General features: G+C 47.1%; 1 protein-coding gene across 1 annotated transcript in view; it reads left to right on the forward strand.

Annotated features, from left to right (window-relative positions):
- Window positions 1–16317, forward strand: part of LOC128937662 (CUB and sushi domain-containing protein 2-like) — a 142206-nt gene that overhangs the window by 67131 nt on the left and 58758 nt on the right. Inside the window, exons 18-24 of the mRNA XM_054277457.1 lie at window positions 221–390; window positions 2969–3125; window positions 3699–3890; window positions 5982–6108; window positions 10558–10760; window positions 12078–12269; window positions 15476–15614. Coding sequence (XP_054133432.1) covers window positions 221–390; window positions 2969–3125; window positions 3699–3890; window positions 5982–6108; window positions 10558–10760; window positions 12078–12269; window positions 15476–15614 — 1180 coding nt within the window. The remainder of the gene's footprint in view (window positions 1–220; window positions 391–2968; window positions 3126–3698; window positions 3891–5981; window positions 6109–10557; window positions 10761–12077; window positions 12270–15475; window positions 15615–16317) is intronic.

Raw genomic sequence — 16317 nt, forward strand, 5'->3', positions numbered from 1 at the left:
GTAGTGAATACTAACAGGTTGTAGTGAACACCAGCAGGTTGTAGAGATATGGTTGTGGTAAATAACAACAGGTTGTAGTGAATACCAACAGGGAAAAGCCCTCTCCTTGCTGCTGCAGGAGGGGCTGAGCGGCTGTGGCCTTCAGAGGCGCCTCCTGCATGTGTGCTGTGGCCAGCAGACGCGTGGGGTCACTGAAATGTGCCTTTGTGTCTCGCTGCAGCTGAGTGTGGCTCCTCGGTGACGGGCACCCAGGGTGTGCTGCTGTCGCCCAACTACCCCCTGAACTACAACAACAACCACGAGTGCATCTACTCCATCCAGAGCCAGCCTGGCAAGGGCATCCAGCTGAAAGCCAGGACCTTCGAGCTGGAGGCAGGAGATGTCCTCAAGGTAATTCTGGCTCGGGCAGTGGAGAGCAACACCTCTAAATGCTCTAAAATTCTGGTGGGATTAGGTGACCTCTTTGTCATCCCAGTGCCATGGAGGGATTGCCATGGCAGATTTCTCCCAGACCAGCTAAACCTCCGCTCTCACCTCTGGAACTGCACAGGGAAAGCTCCTCCTCCATCAGAAAGGCTCTAAAATTTTGGTGGGATTAGGTGGGAATGATCTCTGTGTCATCCCAGTGCCATGGAGTGATTGCCATGGCAGTTTGCAAGGTCAGATTTCTCCTAGACCAGCTAAACTTCAGCTCTCACCTGTGGAATTGCACAGGGAAAACTCCTCATCCACCAGAAAGGCTCTAAAATTCTCATGGGATTAGGTGGGAGTGACCTGTGTCATCCCAATGCCATGGACTGATTCCATGGCAGTTTGGAAGCTCAGATTTCCCCCAGACCAGCTAAACCTCAGCTCTCACCTGTGGAATTGCGCAGTAAAAACTCCTCATCCATCAGAAAGGCTCTAAAATTTTGGTGGGATTTGGTGGAAGCGACCTCTGTGTCATGCCAGTGATTCCCATGGCAGTTTGGAATGCCAGGTTTCCCCCAGACCAGCTAAACCTCAGCTCTCACCTCTGGAATTGCACAGGGAAAACTCCTCATCCACCAGAAAGGTTCTAAAATTTTGGTGGGATTAGGTGGAAGCGACCTCTGTGTCATCCCAGTGATTCCCATGGCAGTTTGGAAGCCCAAATTTCCCCTATACCAGCTAAAATTCCGCTCTCACCTCTGGAATTGCACAAGAAAAACTCCTCCTCCATCAGAATAGTTAGGGTTTCAGCATTATTTCAGTGCTTTGAAGAATCAAGGCTGGTTTGTCCCCAAAAAAGGGGCTGATTGAAATGCAGAACTCCAGACTCTTCTGAGATTATTCAAGCTCCAGGACTCTGTGGAGAAGGAGACAAATCCAGGCTGAGTTTTTTTTTATATTAACCAAAGGAATGGTTTTGAAGGAGGCATTAATATTGCAAGGATGTGCTGAGCCATCTTCCCAAGAATCCTCTGTCCTCATTGAAGTGTCACACTCCAGGAGAGGCGTAATCCACGTTTCCAGCTCACAAATGACTGGAAAGGGAGAAAGATTTCCTGTTAATGCAAGGAATGTACTCCTTGTCAGAGGAATTACATTTTCTCAGCAGGTTTGTCATCAGCTGCTCATCTGAGGAAAGTTCCTATCGATCTCCACTGGTGAGGAGCTGCTCTTGGTCCTCACAAAAGGAAGAAAAAAACCCCATTTGTGTTTTTCTTAAATCAAGGCTCATCTCTGAGTCAGTCTGGGGGAAAAATGTGGATTTTTTAGCAGCTGCTCCTTGGGAAAGAGAGTTGAGGAGATGCAGCCCAGTGTGCAGAGTAAATTAGGGCTGAGGAGGAGGGTGCAGATCCTCCAGGGTGGAAATGCTGCTCCTCAGGTGGGCAGCACTGTGGAGTTCCATCAAATCAGACTTTTAGTTTGATATCCCTGGATCTCAGCTCACATTGCCTGAAGGATTTGTCCCTGTTTGCACTTGTGGATCCAGGAACCACTCCTGGATCACCTGTAGGACAAATCCTGGAGGGTTGGAGTTGCTTTTCCAGCCTGAAGCTGGAATTCAGAGTGGGTTGGTTCTTTCCTTCCCTTTTCCCTCCAATACTCAGGATCAGCTCAGTGCCAGGAGCAAATTCCTTAATTTGAGGTGACCCCAAATGAGGGCATTTATCAGGAGCTGCTGGTTCTTCCCAAAAAAAAAACCCCAAAGGACAAACCCAGGGTGTTGCTGTGAGCAGATCAGGGACTAGGTGGGATGAATTCCTCATCATTTCTCTATTCTGGAGCTCAGTGAAACTGCAGAGAAATCCTGGAATGGTTTGGGTGGGACGGGACCTTAAGGAGATCCTGGAATGGTTTGGGTGGGAAGGGACCTTAAGGAGATCCTGGAATGGTTTGGGTGGGAAGGGACCTTAAGGAGATCCTGGAATGGTTTGGGTGGGACGGGACCTTAAGGAAATCCTGGAATGGTTTGGGTGGGAAGGGACCTTAAGGAGATCCTGGAATGGTTTGTGTGGGAAGGGACCTTAAGGAGATCCTGGAATGGTTTGGGTGGGAAGGGACCTTAAGGAGATCCTGGAATGGTTTGGGTGGGAAGGGACCTTAAGGAGATCCTGGAATGGTTTGGGTGGGAAGGGACCTTAAGGAAATCCTGGAATGGTTTGGGTGGGAAGGGACCTTAAGGAAATCCTGGAATTGTTTGGGTGGGAAGGGACCTTAAGGAAATCCTGGAATGGTTTGGGTGGGAAGGGACCTTAAGGAAATCCTGGAATTGTTTGGGTGGGAAGGGACCTTAAGGAAATCCTGGAATGGTTTGGGTGGGAAGGGACCTTAAGGATCATCCACGGGCAGGGACACCTTCCACTGTCCCAGGTTGTTCCAAGCCCCATCCAGCCTGGCCTTGGAGACTTCCAGGGATCCAGGAGCAGCCAGAGCCCCTCTGGGCAGTGATGGTTTGATCCCAGGAATGGCTTTTCCAGGCTGGATTTGTTGTCCCTCCTAGGTCTACGATGGCACCAACAGCTCTGCCCGGCTGCTGGGCACCTTCAGCCGCTCGGAGCTGCTGGGCACCAGCATCAACAGCACCTCCAGCTCCATGTGGCTGGAGTTCATCACTGACCCTGCCAACACCAGCAAGGGCTTCGAGCTGCAGTTCTCCAGTGAGTTCCAATCCCACAGGTCAAGGTGTATTTTTGTGGTTTTGTGTTGCACATGAGCAAAGAGTCCTTTCTGGGGTGATCTTGTACCCAAAGTGGAGTTGGAGTGTGGGAGAGCACAGCATCCCAGGATTATTGAGGGTGGGAAAGCCCTCCAAGCCCACCCAGTCCAAGCTGTGCCTGATCCCCAGCTTGTCACTGAGTGCCACATGCAGCTGTTCCTTGGACACCTCCAGGGATGGGCACTCCAAACCTCCCTGGGCAGCCCCTTCCAACCCTTTCCATGCAGAAATTCCTGCTGGTGTCCAACCTGACCTCCCCTGGCACAGGTCAAGGCTGTTTCCTCTTCCCCTGTCCCTGTTCCCTGGGATCTGATCAAACTATTCCTGTCAAGCCTGTAGCGATCCCGAAATCCAGATCAAAACTCCAACATTAATTAAAACCCTTCTGATTTCCGAATGGCCCCTTTGCTCCCCAACAAATCATTGTAAGAAGAAAACCCCACCGTGGCTTTGTGTGAGACCCTCCTGGCTGTGAAATCCCTGCTGCCAACAGCTGCCCTTGCTCCCTGTGCAGGTTTTGAGCTCATCAAGTGCGAGGACCCCGGCGTGCCCCAGTTTGGGTACAAGGTGCACGACGAGGGACACTTTGCTGGCAGCTCAGTGTCCTTCAGCTGTGACCCTGGCTACACCCTGAGAGGCACCAGGGTGCTGGTGTGCCTGACTGGGGAGAGGAGAGCCTGGGACCGGCCCCTGCCGACCTGTGTGGGTGAGACACCTTCTCCTCCTTCTCCTTCTCCTTCTTCTCCTTATTCTCCTCCTCATTCTCCTCCTTATTCTCCTCCTCCTTCTCCTCCTCCTTCTCTTTCTTTTCCTCCTTTTTCTCCTCCTCCTCCTCCTCCTTCTCTTCTCCTCCTCCTTCTCCTTCTCCTCCTTCTCCTCCTTCTCCTCTTTCTCCTCCTTCTCCTCTTTCTCCTCCTTCTCCTCCTCCTCCTCCTCCTCCTTCCCCTTCTCCTTCCTCCTTCTCCAGGAGAGATTTCCTGGCATCCCACACCCTGAACATCCTTGGTCCCTGCTTTGCTGATCCACTGACATGAACTCTGCTGTTAATTGCATCTGCACTAATTGAGTTGTGTGTGGTGAGGGTCCTCGAGATGGAGACACCTCCTGCTCCTCCAGCACTCTCCAGACCGAGATTTGGATCACACACCCTGAACACCCTTGGTCCCACACCCTACCCTACAAAAAATGGTCCTACCCTGACCATTTTTTTGTCCTAGCTTTGCTGATCCATTGACATTAACTCTGCTATTAATTACTCCCATCTACGCTAATTAAGTTGTGGTGAGGATCCTCTGTGAGGCATCTCAAGGTGGAGACACCTCCTGCTCCTCCAAAACCTCCAGGAAATTCTTTCCTTGTGGATTCCATGAAATTATTTCCTTGTGGATTCCATGCCCTGACCACGCTTTGCTGATCCATTGACATTAACTCTGCTGTTAATTGCATCTGCACTAATTAAGTTGTCTGTGGTGAGGGTCCTTGAGATGGAAAAACTTCCTGGAAGTGATTTCCTTGGATCCCACTCCCTGGCCACCTTCTGTCCCTGCTTTGCTCATCCATGTGACATTAACTCTCCTGTTAATTGCATCTGCACTAATTAAGTTGCGGTGAGGCTCCTCTGTGAGGCATCTCAAGATGGAGACACCTCCTGCACCTCCAGGAAATTGGATTCCCCACCCTGACCACCCTTTGCTGATCCATGGACATTAACTCTGCTGTTAATTGCCCATCTCCACTAATTAACGTGGTGAGGCTCCTGTATGAGACAGAGAGCACCTGAAGCAGCTCTAACATGAAACCCTCTGCCCTAAACCCACATTTGACAAGGGATTTTTGCTTCCTTGTGCTGTTCCAGCCTTGTCCTTTCACTCTGGACATGTTGAAGTGAGTGCCACCTCCTGATAGTGACACCAACGTGTGTCCTGTGTGACAGCTCAGAGCCAGTTTTATTTCAGAGCTGCCTGACACCTGATCCCGTCCCCAGACATTTCAATTCCCTTTGCAGAGTTCCCTTTTCACCTGCAGCTCTTCCAAATTCCGCTTTGGGGTTCTGTGTGTTAAATGAATGGGGCTGATTGCTGATTCCCGTCCTGCCATGCCCAGGACATGGGGGAGTTGTTGGACACCGAGTCCCCTGGGAGATCTGCACACCCAGGGATGTGCTCAGCCCCTGGCACTCCGTGTTCCCTCTCCCAGGAGGCAGGGCCAGTCCTTGGCTGGGATTTCAGCCTCATTTATTGATGTAAAAAGATAAATCTCCGCCATTTGTGCGTTTTCTTAACCTTCAGCCTGTTTGCTCTTCGTGTGTTGGATATGAGGCCGTGTCTGAGCGTGTGGAAATTAAAAAGAAATGAAAGAAAACGGAAAAAAATGAAAATTACAGAATTTGAATGGATATGTTATGGAAATTACTCCAAATCCTCACATTCTTTGCAGTTCATTTACAGCGACATTTACAAGTTCTTTGGCTTCTTATCCTTCATTTTCTGATGAATCCAAGCAGAGGAGCAGAGCTCCTTCACCCCCACGTGTGGAGCAGGGAATCAGGATCCTGACAGGCTCTGCTTTTGCTCCCTGGAGATTCAGAAAGGTGCAGGGAAGCTTTGCCAGGTGTTCAGAAATTCAGAATAACTCTGATAACTCAGCTGAATTCAACAATTCCCTTCATCTTTGTAAGCTTTTAGAATCCCTGGAAAAAGCCAGGAATAATCTCTGTTGCAGGGTGAGCTTGTTGCCAAGCAAGAGCCACAGAAAGCCACAAATCTCCTCCCTAACCCCATAAATATTTTTGTTCCAGCTGAGTGTGGAGGGACAATCAGAGGAGAGACCTCGGGACGGATCCTTTCTCCAGGATACCCAACTCCCTACGACCACAACCTCAACTGCATCTGGACCATCGAGGCAGAGCCTGGGTGCACCATTGGGTGAGCTGGGCTCCTGTGGTTTGGCTTCTTTCCCACTTGGAGCTGGTTTTTTCAAAAAAATCCCCACGGATTTCTCGCAGAAACAAAGATCAAAAATTAAATAAAGCAAAGGAGGGAGAAGCTGAGGGACGAGCAGGGAGAAGTCACTGCGTTGGTTCCAGAATCAGGGAATGGTTTAGGATGGGATTGAGGATTTATGGGGTTTATTTCCCAGGTTGCTCAGAGCCCCCAGAGGCATCACTGCTCCTCTGTTTTCAGCCCTGGGTGGTGACACCAGACCATGTCCTGGTCCTGCCCATGGTGTTCCTGAGCTCAGACATCCCAGATGAGCTTTGGTGCCCATGGACAGCTTCCCACCCCTCTCCTTAATGGGATGCATCCAGAATCAAACCCTTTTTTCCACCAGATCAATGAGGAACATCCCAAAAGTGCTGAATGGCCACACAATCCTGGAATGGGGGTGTTGTAGGAAATCACAGGGAATGTCCCAGAATCCAGGGAATTCCTTCTCCCTGATCCTTCACTTCTGCCCCACCACCCCCTGAGTGATGTTTGCCAAACCCTTCAGGGCTGCCCTGGGTGTTCCCAGGGATTCCAGGCTGGCCAAAACCCACAAAAAAACTGGAATATTTGGGCAAGCCAAGCTTTGACTGAGTGGGATTTGAGGGGGAGAAATGCACCTTAAAAGTTCTGAATAACAACAACAATAATAATAATGATGATAATGATAAATAATAGTAGTAGTAGTAGTAGTAATAATAATAATAATAATAATAATAATAATAATAGTAGTAGTAATCCTCTCCCATCAGAGTTCCCAGTGCTTCTCAGCCATTCCTGGCTCACCCCAAGCCCATTGCTGTTCCATCCTGAATTCCTTCCCTCTCCATCCCATTTTCTCCTCCCTGCTGCCTCAGCACCCATCCCAGCACAGCCTGGCCCTCAGGGTGAGCTCTGTGCTGCTTTTAGCCCGTGGAGTTCTGCTGGAGGCAGGTTTGGCCTGGTGTTTTCACATTTTTATTTCATGCAGAAATTCCCTCCATTAGCGCTGCCCTTCAGAATGGCTCAATAATGGATGGGCTTGGGTGTGAGCAGAGGAGGAAAAGCACAGCAAAAACAGCTGAATCCCTGCACAGGCAGCTTCCACTCGAAATCTCCTCTATTTTTGTTCTCCTGGAAAAGGTTTTTATAGGACAGAGTAGAGAAGTCCCTTTTTCCCCCCTATCCAAAGGCTGCTTCAGCAACTTTGCTCTTGTAATCCCTAAAAGCATGAGCAGAGGTTTGGGATCAACCAAAGGCTTGGAAGAGGCCAGCAGTGAAAGGAGAAGGTTCTGGAAGGTGTCAGAGCCGCACACACCTGGTGACCCTGCCCTTCCCAGGGATCAGAGCTCCCTCTCCCTGCCCCTTTCATCTCCCAGCCCCAGCAGCAGCACAGCTGATCTCAGGGGAGTGGAGAGAGCACATTCCCAGCAACTTCATTTTTATGGTAATCCATTGGAAAAATAATCCTCTTCACGCATGATACAATTGCATAAAGCTCTCATTTATAACTTACATGAAAATTAATCACCAGAGCTTTTGGAATGAAGCTGTAGCTGCGCAGCACCAGGGGAAGGGCAGGGGGGGTGAGACAGCGAGAAAAATGAGTCTGCACCTCAGAGCCATGAAAGGGAAAGGGCTGCTCTTGCAGAGGGGGCTTGGAGTGCCTTGGTTGGGCTGGGGGTGAGGAGGAAGGTGGAGGAAAAGCAGGAGGTTGTGTGGAAAATGGATGGAAATTCCTTACCCAGCTGGGAGCAGAGGACACAGAGACATGGCAGAGTTGTGGTCAACCCCTGAGCCCAGTGTTGTGAAATTCCACTGATGTTGTTAATTCCCATTTTCATGGGTATTGACAGGTTCCACTTTGCAGAGTTTCATCTAAAAACAGCAGAGAAAATACCCAGAGCTGGAAGGGACCCACAGGGACCAAGGGTTGTTCACACTCAGGGTAGAGCTGGGCTCTCCTCTCTGCTCCTTGCTAAACTGGCAGAGCTTCCCCACTCTCACACTTATATTTACATAAATATAATCTCCCCAGTTTCTAATTTGGTTATTGGTTTTGTTTTGGGTTTGGTTTGGTTTGGGTGTTGATGTTTGGGGTTTTTTGTTTGGTTTCTTTTGTTTTGGTTTGTTGGTTTGGGTTTTTTTTGTTTGTTTTTTTGTTTGTTGGTTTGGGGTTTTTTGGGGTTTTTTGGGGGGTTTTTTTTTGGTGCTTGTTTGTTTGTTTGAGGTTCTTTTTGTTTGGTTTGGTTTGGTTTGGGTTTTTTTGTGGGATTTTTTGTTTGTTTTTTACTGCATTTCCATGCCTATAATTGAGAAATATTTGGGATTGTCAGAGTGCACGAATAAAATTCCTTTCCCCTCAGGAATAAAATTCCTTTCCCTCTGGAATAAAATTCCTTTCCCCTCAGGAATAGAATTCCTTTCCCCTCAGGAATAAAATTCCTTTCCCTCTGGAATAAAATTCCTTTCCCCTCAGGAATAGAATTCCTTTCCCCTCAGGAATAAAATTCCTTTCCCTCTGGAATAAAATTCCTTTCCCCTCAGGAATAGAATTCCTTTCCCCTCAGGAATGGAATTTCTTCTCCTTTCCCCTCATGAATCAAACTCCTTTCCCCTCAAGAATAAAATTCCTTTCCCTCAGGAATAGAATTCCTTTCCCCTCAGGAATACAATTTCTTTTCCCCTCAGGAATAAAACTCCTTTCCCCTCATGAATAAAACTCCTTTCCCCTCCATTGTCTGCTGCAGCAGGGGCTGTGCCTGGTCTCACACCTCAGGCTGAGGGAAAAGCTGAGATGTCAATGTGGAATAGCTGGATTTGCTCCAGAGAACTCCATATCTGATACCCCAGCAGATTCCAGCCTGATCACCTGGATCATCCAGGTGTTCTCCCCCTGAATTTGTTTTTTCTCAGATAAATGGGGTGCTTTAGGCAGCCCTGGAGCTGCTGGTGGCAGTTCCAGGGTGTCCCCCCAGCCCAGCTCAACCCCTGGCAGCCTCCCCCTGATCCCAAGGTCTCCAGGGATGAGTTTTTAGTTTTTCCCAGCAGTTCTGGCTCACTGGGCCCAGTTAAGGCTGGGAACAAACCTAATCACAGCAAGGCAGCCGTGGAGAACAGCTCTGCACCATCCATCCTGATTTTCCTCAGGCCTGGCTTTATTTCTCTTTGCTCAAGGTCTCTGCTTGGGAGATTTATGATTCAGCTCTTTTGGTTTCTCCCAGCTTCTCTGGGCATCATTTTGTTCCTGAGGATTTTGCAGTGGGGCTTTTTTCTTTTTTTTTTTTTTTTTCCTCCCCCTTTTTTTTATGTCTCTCCCCTGATTTATTTATGTTTGCCCCAGATAAATGGGAAAGCAGCCAAGTGAAAGCTTCCCTGTTTGCCTCTGTGGGCTGGCAGGGATTTCAGCACAGCACCTGATGGGTTTATTTTTTACAGAAGTTTTTTTTTCTGTTTCTAGGTTTCTGTCCCCGTTTCACACTGGGGTTGAGTTGCCCATGCTTGGCCTGATTTTGCTGTGCCAGAGGGAAAATGGGGCAGTGACAAACAGGGACAGGGAAATTCCTCCTGTCCAGGTGGGATTGGAGTGCAGGAGTGGATGGGATCAACTCCTGCTCCATCCCCAGGGAATGCTCACATTCCCAAGAGCTCCAGGAGGGTTTGGACAACACCCCCAAGGACAGGGTGGGATTTGGGGATGTCTGAAAAATCCCTTCACCAGGATTTCTTCTCCTGGGAAGCTGAGAAGCCTCAGAGAAAAATGAAAACAATAATTATCTGATTTGCTTCTCCTGTGTTTTGCTGCTTTGGAATGTAATTTAGAGATTGTTTATCCAACAGGTGATTGTTTCATTGGTTTTGTGTGAATTGTTTTAACTTAATAACCAATCACAGTCAGGCTGTGTCAGACTCTGGAAAGAGTCACGAGATTCATTTTTATCCTTTAGCCTTCTGTCTTTATCCTTTCTCTATTCTTTAGTGTAGTTTAGTATAATTTATATAATATATAGAACATAATATTTAGTAGTAATAATAATAATAATAATAATCTATAAGTAATATAATATAAATTATATTATATATATATAATATCAACATATGTAAATATATATAAATAATATCATGTAAATATAATATAATATAATATAATATAATATAATATATAATGTAATATAATATAATATAATAATGATGTAACATAAAATTTAGTATAATTTGTATAATATAATAAAATAATCAATTAGCCTTCTAAAAACATGGAGTCAAATTCAAGACTCAAAAAATACCACAACAAACCTCACTCCAGGCCTGAATTCCAGATGAAACAACACATTCTGTGTGAGCCTGGCTGCCTGAATTTGGCACAAACCACACTCCAGGCCTGAATTTCGGGTGTTTTTTGCCCCTCAGGCTCCATTTCATGGTTTTCCACACCGAGGAGTTCCACGACGTGCTGCGGATCTGGGACGGGCCGGTGGAGAACGGGATCCTGCTGAAGGAGATGAGCGGCTCGGGGCTGCCTGGGGACATCCACAGCACCTTCAACTCCGTCATCCTGCAGTTCAACACCGACTTCTTCACCAGCAAGCAGGGCTTTGCCATCCAGTTCTCAGGTGGGATGGGCAGGGGTTCCTCAAAAACCTGACCAGACCCAGAGGGAAACCCCAACCAAACCTCAGCCCTGCAAACATATTAATTTCAATTATTTAGGGTGATATATTCCAATATTTATGGAATGTTCAGGTTTGTGCAGTTGTTTTGGAGTGATAAAAACAGGGAGTGGTTGGGTGAGTGATGATGTGACTTTGCCTGGACTGAGACACATTGAAACATCTTCCCAAGTTTGGGTTTTCTGTTTTTTCTTTCCATAACTTTCTGTCTAGGGTGTCTTGCTTGGCTGGGGGAACAAGGCAGCATTTTGGGGAGAATTTCTGCTGGGTTTCAGAGCTTTGGGATGACCCAGACAGAGGCAGAGCTTTGTGTTACGCAGCACAGCGGTGCCATCCTGGGGTTTTTTTGCCACATTTGTGTCTCATCCTGCCAGGAAGGACCAGCCTGGGCTGTTAACTTCCTTATCTCCAGCTGCACAGAAAGAGAGGGATTTCCTCTGGCTCTTTCAAGAGCAGCTTTCTCTAAACTGCCTGGCTGTAACAGACTCTCATCAACTTAGCAGGAAATAAGCTCCTGATCTGGAGCTGGGCTTTATTGACTGCTCCTGCTCAAAGCCTTTGTTCAGCAGGTGTGACTAAGCAGCCAGACCTGAGCTCAGACCTGTCCACTTTGGGATCTTGGGACCTTTAATGAGGTGGATAAGCTCACAAAACTCCTATTACTCCAGGATTTTCCCTGCTGGTAAATCCATGTGCTGTTGGCAGACCTTGAGCTCAGGCAGCAGCGAAGCTTTGCCTGTCCCCAGCTCAGGGGACATCTCAGACCTCAAAGAGAGGCAGCAACAAGTCTGGAAAGGAAACAAACACATTTCTGAAAGGTCAGGCTTGATGCTTCACAGATCTTGAGGCTAAATTTCTCTGGCACTCAGGGGAAAGCGTGAAGTGCTGGTGGCTGAGTTGATTTTGCAGCATGTGCCTTGGCACAGAACTCTCCAAAAGCACCGTGGAGGATCAGTGGGTGTCTGGCCTGATGGAGTAAACAGCCATGTGCACAATTCTACATCAAAGCTGCTCCCTGGGTGCTGCTCTTGAACTTGCTGGTCCCCAGAGCCTTTCCCAGCTGGAGTGGCAGATGCTCAGAGCAAAGGGAAAAGCACTTTTTGTGTGTCGGGGAACTTTGTGGGATGCTGAAGGAGGAGGGATGGGGAAACAAGGCATGGCCTGGATGTCTGGGTAAGGACAGAGCCTGAGGGCAGCCAGTGCTGCAGGCCTGGTGTTAAATAAACATTGATATTCAGGAGTGCTTTTAATTCCCTGCAGTGTCCACAGCCACATCCTGCAACGACCCAGGAATCCCCCAGAACGGGAGCCGGAGCGGGGACAGCCGGGAGGCCGGGGACTCCATCACCTTCCAGTGCAACCCCGGCTACAGCCTGCAAGGGGAGGCCCAGATCACCTGTGTGCAGATCCAGAACAGGTTCTTCTGGCAGCCTGACCCTCCCACCTGCACAGGTACACAAGGAAACAGACACAGATCTGTGACCTGAATCCATGGACACAAGGCCATGTCCTGGCACACGAACATAGATCCACGACCTGAATCCATGGACAGATCCATGTCCTGAATCCATGGACACAGGGCCATGTTCTGGGCCCAGGGACACAGATCCCTGTCCTGAATCCATGGACACAGATCCCTGTTCTGAGCCCATGGATGCAGATGCATGTTCTAAACCCATGGATGCAGATCTGTGACCTGGATCCATGGACACAGATCCATGATCTGAGCCCAGGGATGCAGATCCATTATCTGAGCACATGGACACAGATCTGTCATCTGAATCCATGGACACAGATCCATGATCTGTGCCCATGGATGCAGATCCATGTCCTGGGCACATGGACATAGATCCCTGTGCTTAATCTGTGGACACAGATGCTTGTTTTAACTCCGTGGACACAGATCCCTGTCTTGAGCCCATGGATACAGATCCATGTTTTAAACCCATGGACACAGATCCATGACCTGAATCCATGGACACAGATCCACGTCCTGAATTCATGGACACAAATCCATGTCCTGAACCCATATACACAGGTCCATGTTCTGAGCCCAGGGACACAGGTCCATGTTCTAAACCAATGGACACAGATCCACATCCTGAATTCATGGACACAGATCCATCCTGAACCCTGTTATAAAATTTCACTCCACACATCTTAAAAAATCAAGAAATATTTTTAAAAAAATATCCTTCAGGTCTCCACAGCTGTGATTAAAAATGCTGATTTTCTAATACTTCAAATTGTACTTCAAATTATACTTCAATTGTTTATAGTTTTTTTCCCAGCCAATTTTAATATGAAGTGACAAAGGATTTGGAGGAATAATCAGTGAAATATCAGTAACTGGGGGAGAGGCAGCCTAGTTGGAGCTAAACTGGGAAAACTCAGTGTTAAATTTAGGGCTGACTGGGGGTATTTAGCATTTCAGATGCGTTTTCCCCTCTTTGTGGCACCACTGTGAAACAATCCAGGCTGGGAGAGCCCCGGGAGGTTTGGGCCATTTGAAGTCTGCATCCCTCCCAGTCCCAGGCACCACTGGCTGGGTCCAGCTCCTGCTTCAAACCCTTTGGAGACTCTGGGTGGGATTTTCAAAGGAATCCGAGGGTGTTGAACACTTGTCTCCCTCAGGCTTTTCAAAAATGAGTCCTTAGATTTCAGTTTCTGCAGAGTTTTCCCCTGACGTTACAGTATGGGAGGGGAAGGCACCCTTGGGGTTAAAATTGGGATGAATGGGCACAGAAGAGATGCTGGTGTGTTCTTCCAAGGCATTTCTGGGGGGACTTTCAGCCAAATTTTCCATATCTGTACTGTGATTTCAGTAGAAGGATAACATTTCTCCATTTTTGGACTTGAAAAAGCTCTCTAACAGGTACTATGGCATTTCTAGACCAGCCCCACTGGGGTTTACCTGATATTTTTCCTGATATTTTTCTTTATCAAAGCTCACAGGACAATCCCACATGCTCACTCCTTCATGGAAAATGTTTCCAAGATTTATCCCATCATTTTTATCCCATCCCAGCTCATTTCCCACTCTGTAGCTGCTCTCAGACCTCCCCACAGGCTGTGCTCTCCCTGCTCTCATTCCATCCCAAATGTGGGAAGTTTGGTGGTTTCTCCAAGGTATTTTTGGGGGACTTTCAGCCAAATTTTCCATATCTGTGCTGTGGTTTCCTGGTGTGTCCCAGAAGGATGACATTTCTCCATTTTTGGACTTGAAAAAGCTCTCTAATCCCTACTATGGCATTTCTAGACAAGCCCCACTGGGTTTTACCTGATACTTTTCTTTATCAAATTCCACATGCTCATTCCTTCATGGAAAATGTTTCCAAGATTTATCCCATCATTTTTATCCCATCCCAGTTCATTTCCCACTCTTTATCTGCTCTCAGACCCCCTTCCTTTCACCCCAAATACGTGAGGGCCGATCTGGGAAACCTCCGAGCCCTCACAAAGAGCCTGCATAATAAAAAACTGACAGGAAAAATATCAGTCATGTTTTGCCACGGTGAGAAACACGAGCAGGCACTTTGAGCCTTAAAAAAGCAATAATTGATTTTTCAATCAGCTTGGCATTTAATGTGCTGGGAAGTGGAGTAAACACGACAGAGCCATTTAGGCCCAGACGTGTTTTCACCTCGTTACGGGCGAGCAGGCCTTGACAGGGACTTCCATAAATGCAGCAGGAAAGTGGAATTTCTCCCTCTCTCTCCCTCCTGGCTCTTCACTTATGGATTTTAGGAAGGTCCTGGTGGCATCCAGAGATCTCTTTGAGGTGTTTGACAGAGCCCTCACCTGGCAGAGCCACCACAACCTCATGTCCTACATGAGCCTCAGGGTCACTTCCCACTAAAATGCCCCACAAGGATTCTGTGCTGTCTCAATCCCCTCTGTCTATCACATCTCCTTTATTTTATTCCATTCCTGCTTCCCATTTGGTGCTTTGGAAGTCTGCGTGCTCTAAATTGTGAAAAACGCCAATCACTTGTTTTTGAAATTTTAAAAGTTTAATAGTAATAAAATGGTTATAAAAATAGTAATACAATTAGAATTAATTAACATTAATTCTATTCTATATAATAATTATTAATATTAATTAATAATAATTTGGACAAATTGAATTAGGAGAATATGAGACAATAAATACAAAGAGTTACAGACGGTCCGGGGACCTTTTCTGGGCAGCATGAGCCTGAAAAAGGACACAGTTAACAAACGATTAACCGTTAAAAAAAATAACCTGTTGCATATTCAAACACCTCATACATGATGCATAAATTCCATTCAAATACAGGATTCTGTCTGGGCAGTGTCAGCTTCTTCCTCTGAATCCTAACAGCACCTTTGAGGTGGGAAGAAGTTAGTTTCTTTTGATAAGAGGGCAATAAATTCTTTTTTTCTGAAAGATTTAGGTGTCCTGTGGCTGCTATCTCAATGCGAGTCCTTTCTTTAAAAAAGTATCCTACATAGCATAGTTTCTATTTTAACATTTTGTTATAACCTAAAACTATATTTAACACACTACTTAAGAGGATTAATCCAGCATTACTTCCTAACACAACACATATAACATTCATTTGAATATTTGCAAAAAGCCGATCATAAAATACGCATTTTTCACAAGAGGCTCACCCTTGGTGGTTTTCCTGCAGCTCCGTGTGGCGGGATCCTGACGGGCCCGGCTGGGGTGATCCTGTCCCCACAGTACCCAGAGCCATATCCCCCAGGGAAGGAGTGTGACTGGAAGCTGACAGTGTCCCCTGACTATGTCATTGCCCTGGTGTTCAGCGTGTGAGTACACAAGGGTTTGGTGCCATAGCCTTGGGGAGGGGACGCATGGTTTGGTGCCATGGCCACAGAGAGGGGAGGGAGGATCTGGGTGTGGATGTCTGAACTTTGGGAAGGAATCTGATGGAGCTGTCCCATGTCCCTGGATAATCTGTTCCCAGACATTTTTTGGGGAGGAGATCCTCTTATTCCAGCTGCAGTTCCTCTTTGATAGACAGAACATTGTCACATATTTTCTGGAAAAATCCAAAAATCCCTTTGGCCGGGATTCTTCTGAGAAGAATCAGAGAAAAAGGAAAACAATTCTTATCTGATTTGCTTCTCCTGTGTTTTGCTCACATGTGGAATGTGTTTGGAAATTGTTTACGCACAGGTGATTGTTTCATTGGATTCTGCTGTGAGTTGTTTTCACTCTTTGGCCAATTAGGGCCAAACTGTGTCAGGACTCTGGAGAGAGTCACGAGTTTTCATTATTATCTCTTTAACCTTCTATATTCTTTAGTGTAGTTTAGTTTGCATTCTTTAATATAATACAGTATCATAAAATAATAAATCAGCCTTCTGAGAACATGGAGTCAGATTCATCATTCCTTCCACCCCAGAAATAAATAGAACATGATGTGGCACAGCCCAGGAATCCCTGCAGCAGCTGCAGCTCTGAGACCAACCCCATCCCAACCCCTTGACTCCATCCCTACTCCTGGAT

The sequence above is a fragment of the Melozone crissalis genome, unplaced genomic scaffold (assembly GCF_028551555.1).
Source record: "Melozone crissalis strain CALT ecotype California unplaced genomic scaffold, PUWL_Pcris_2 ptg000020l_1, whole genome shotgun sequence".
Lineage (NCBI taxonomy): Eukaryota > Metazoa > Chordata > Aves > Passeriformes > Passerellidae > Melozone > Melozone crissalis.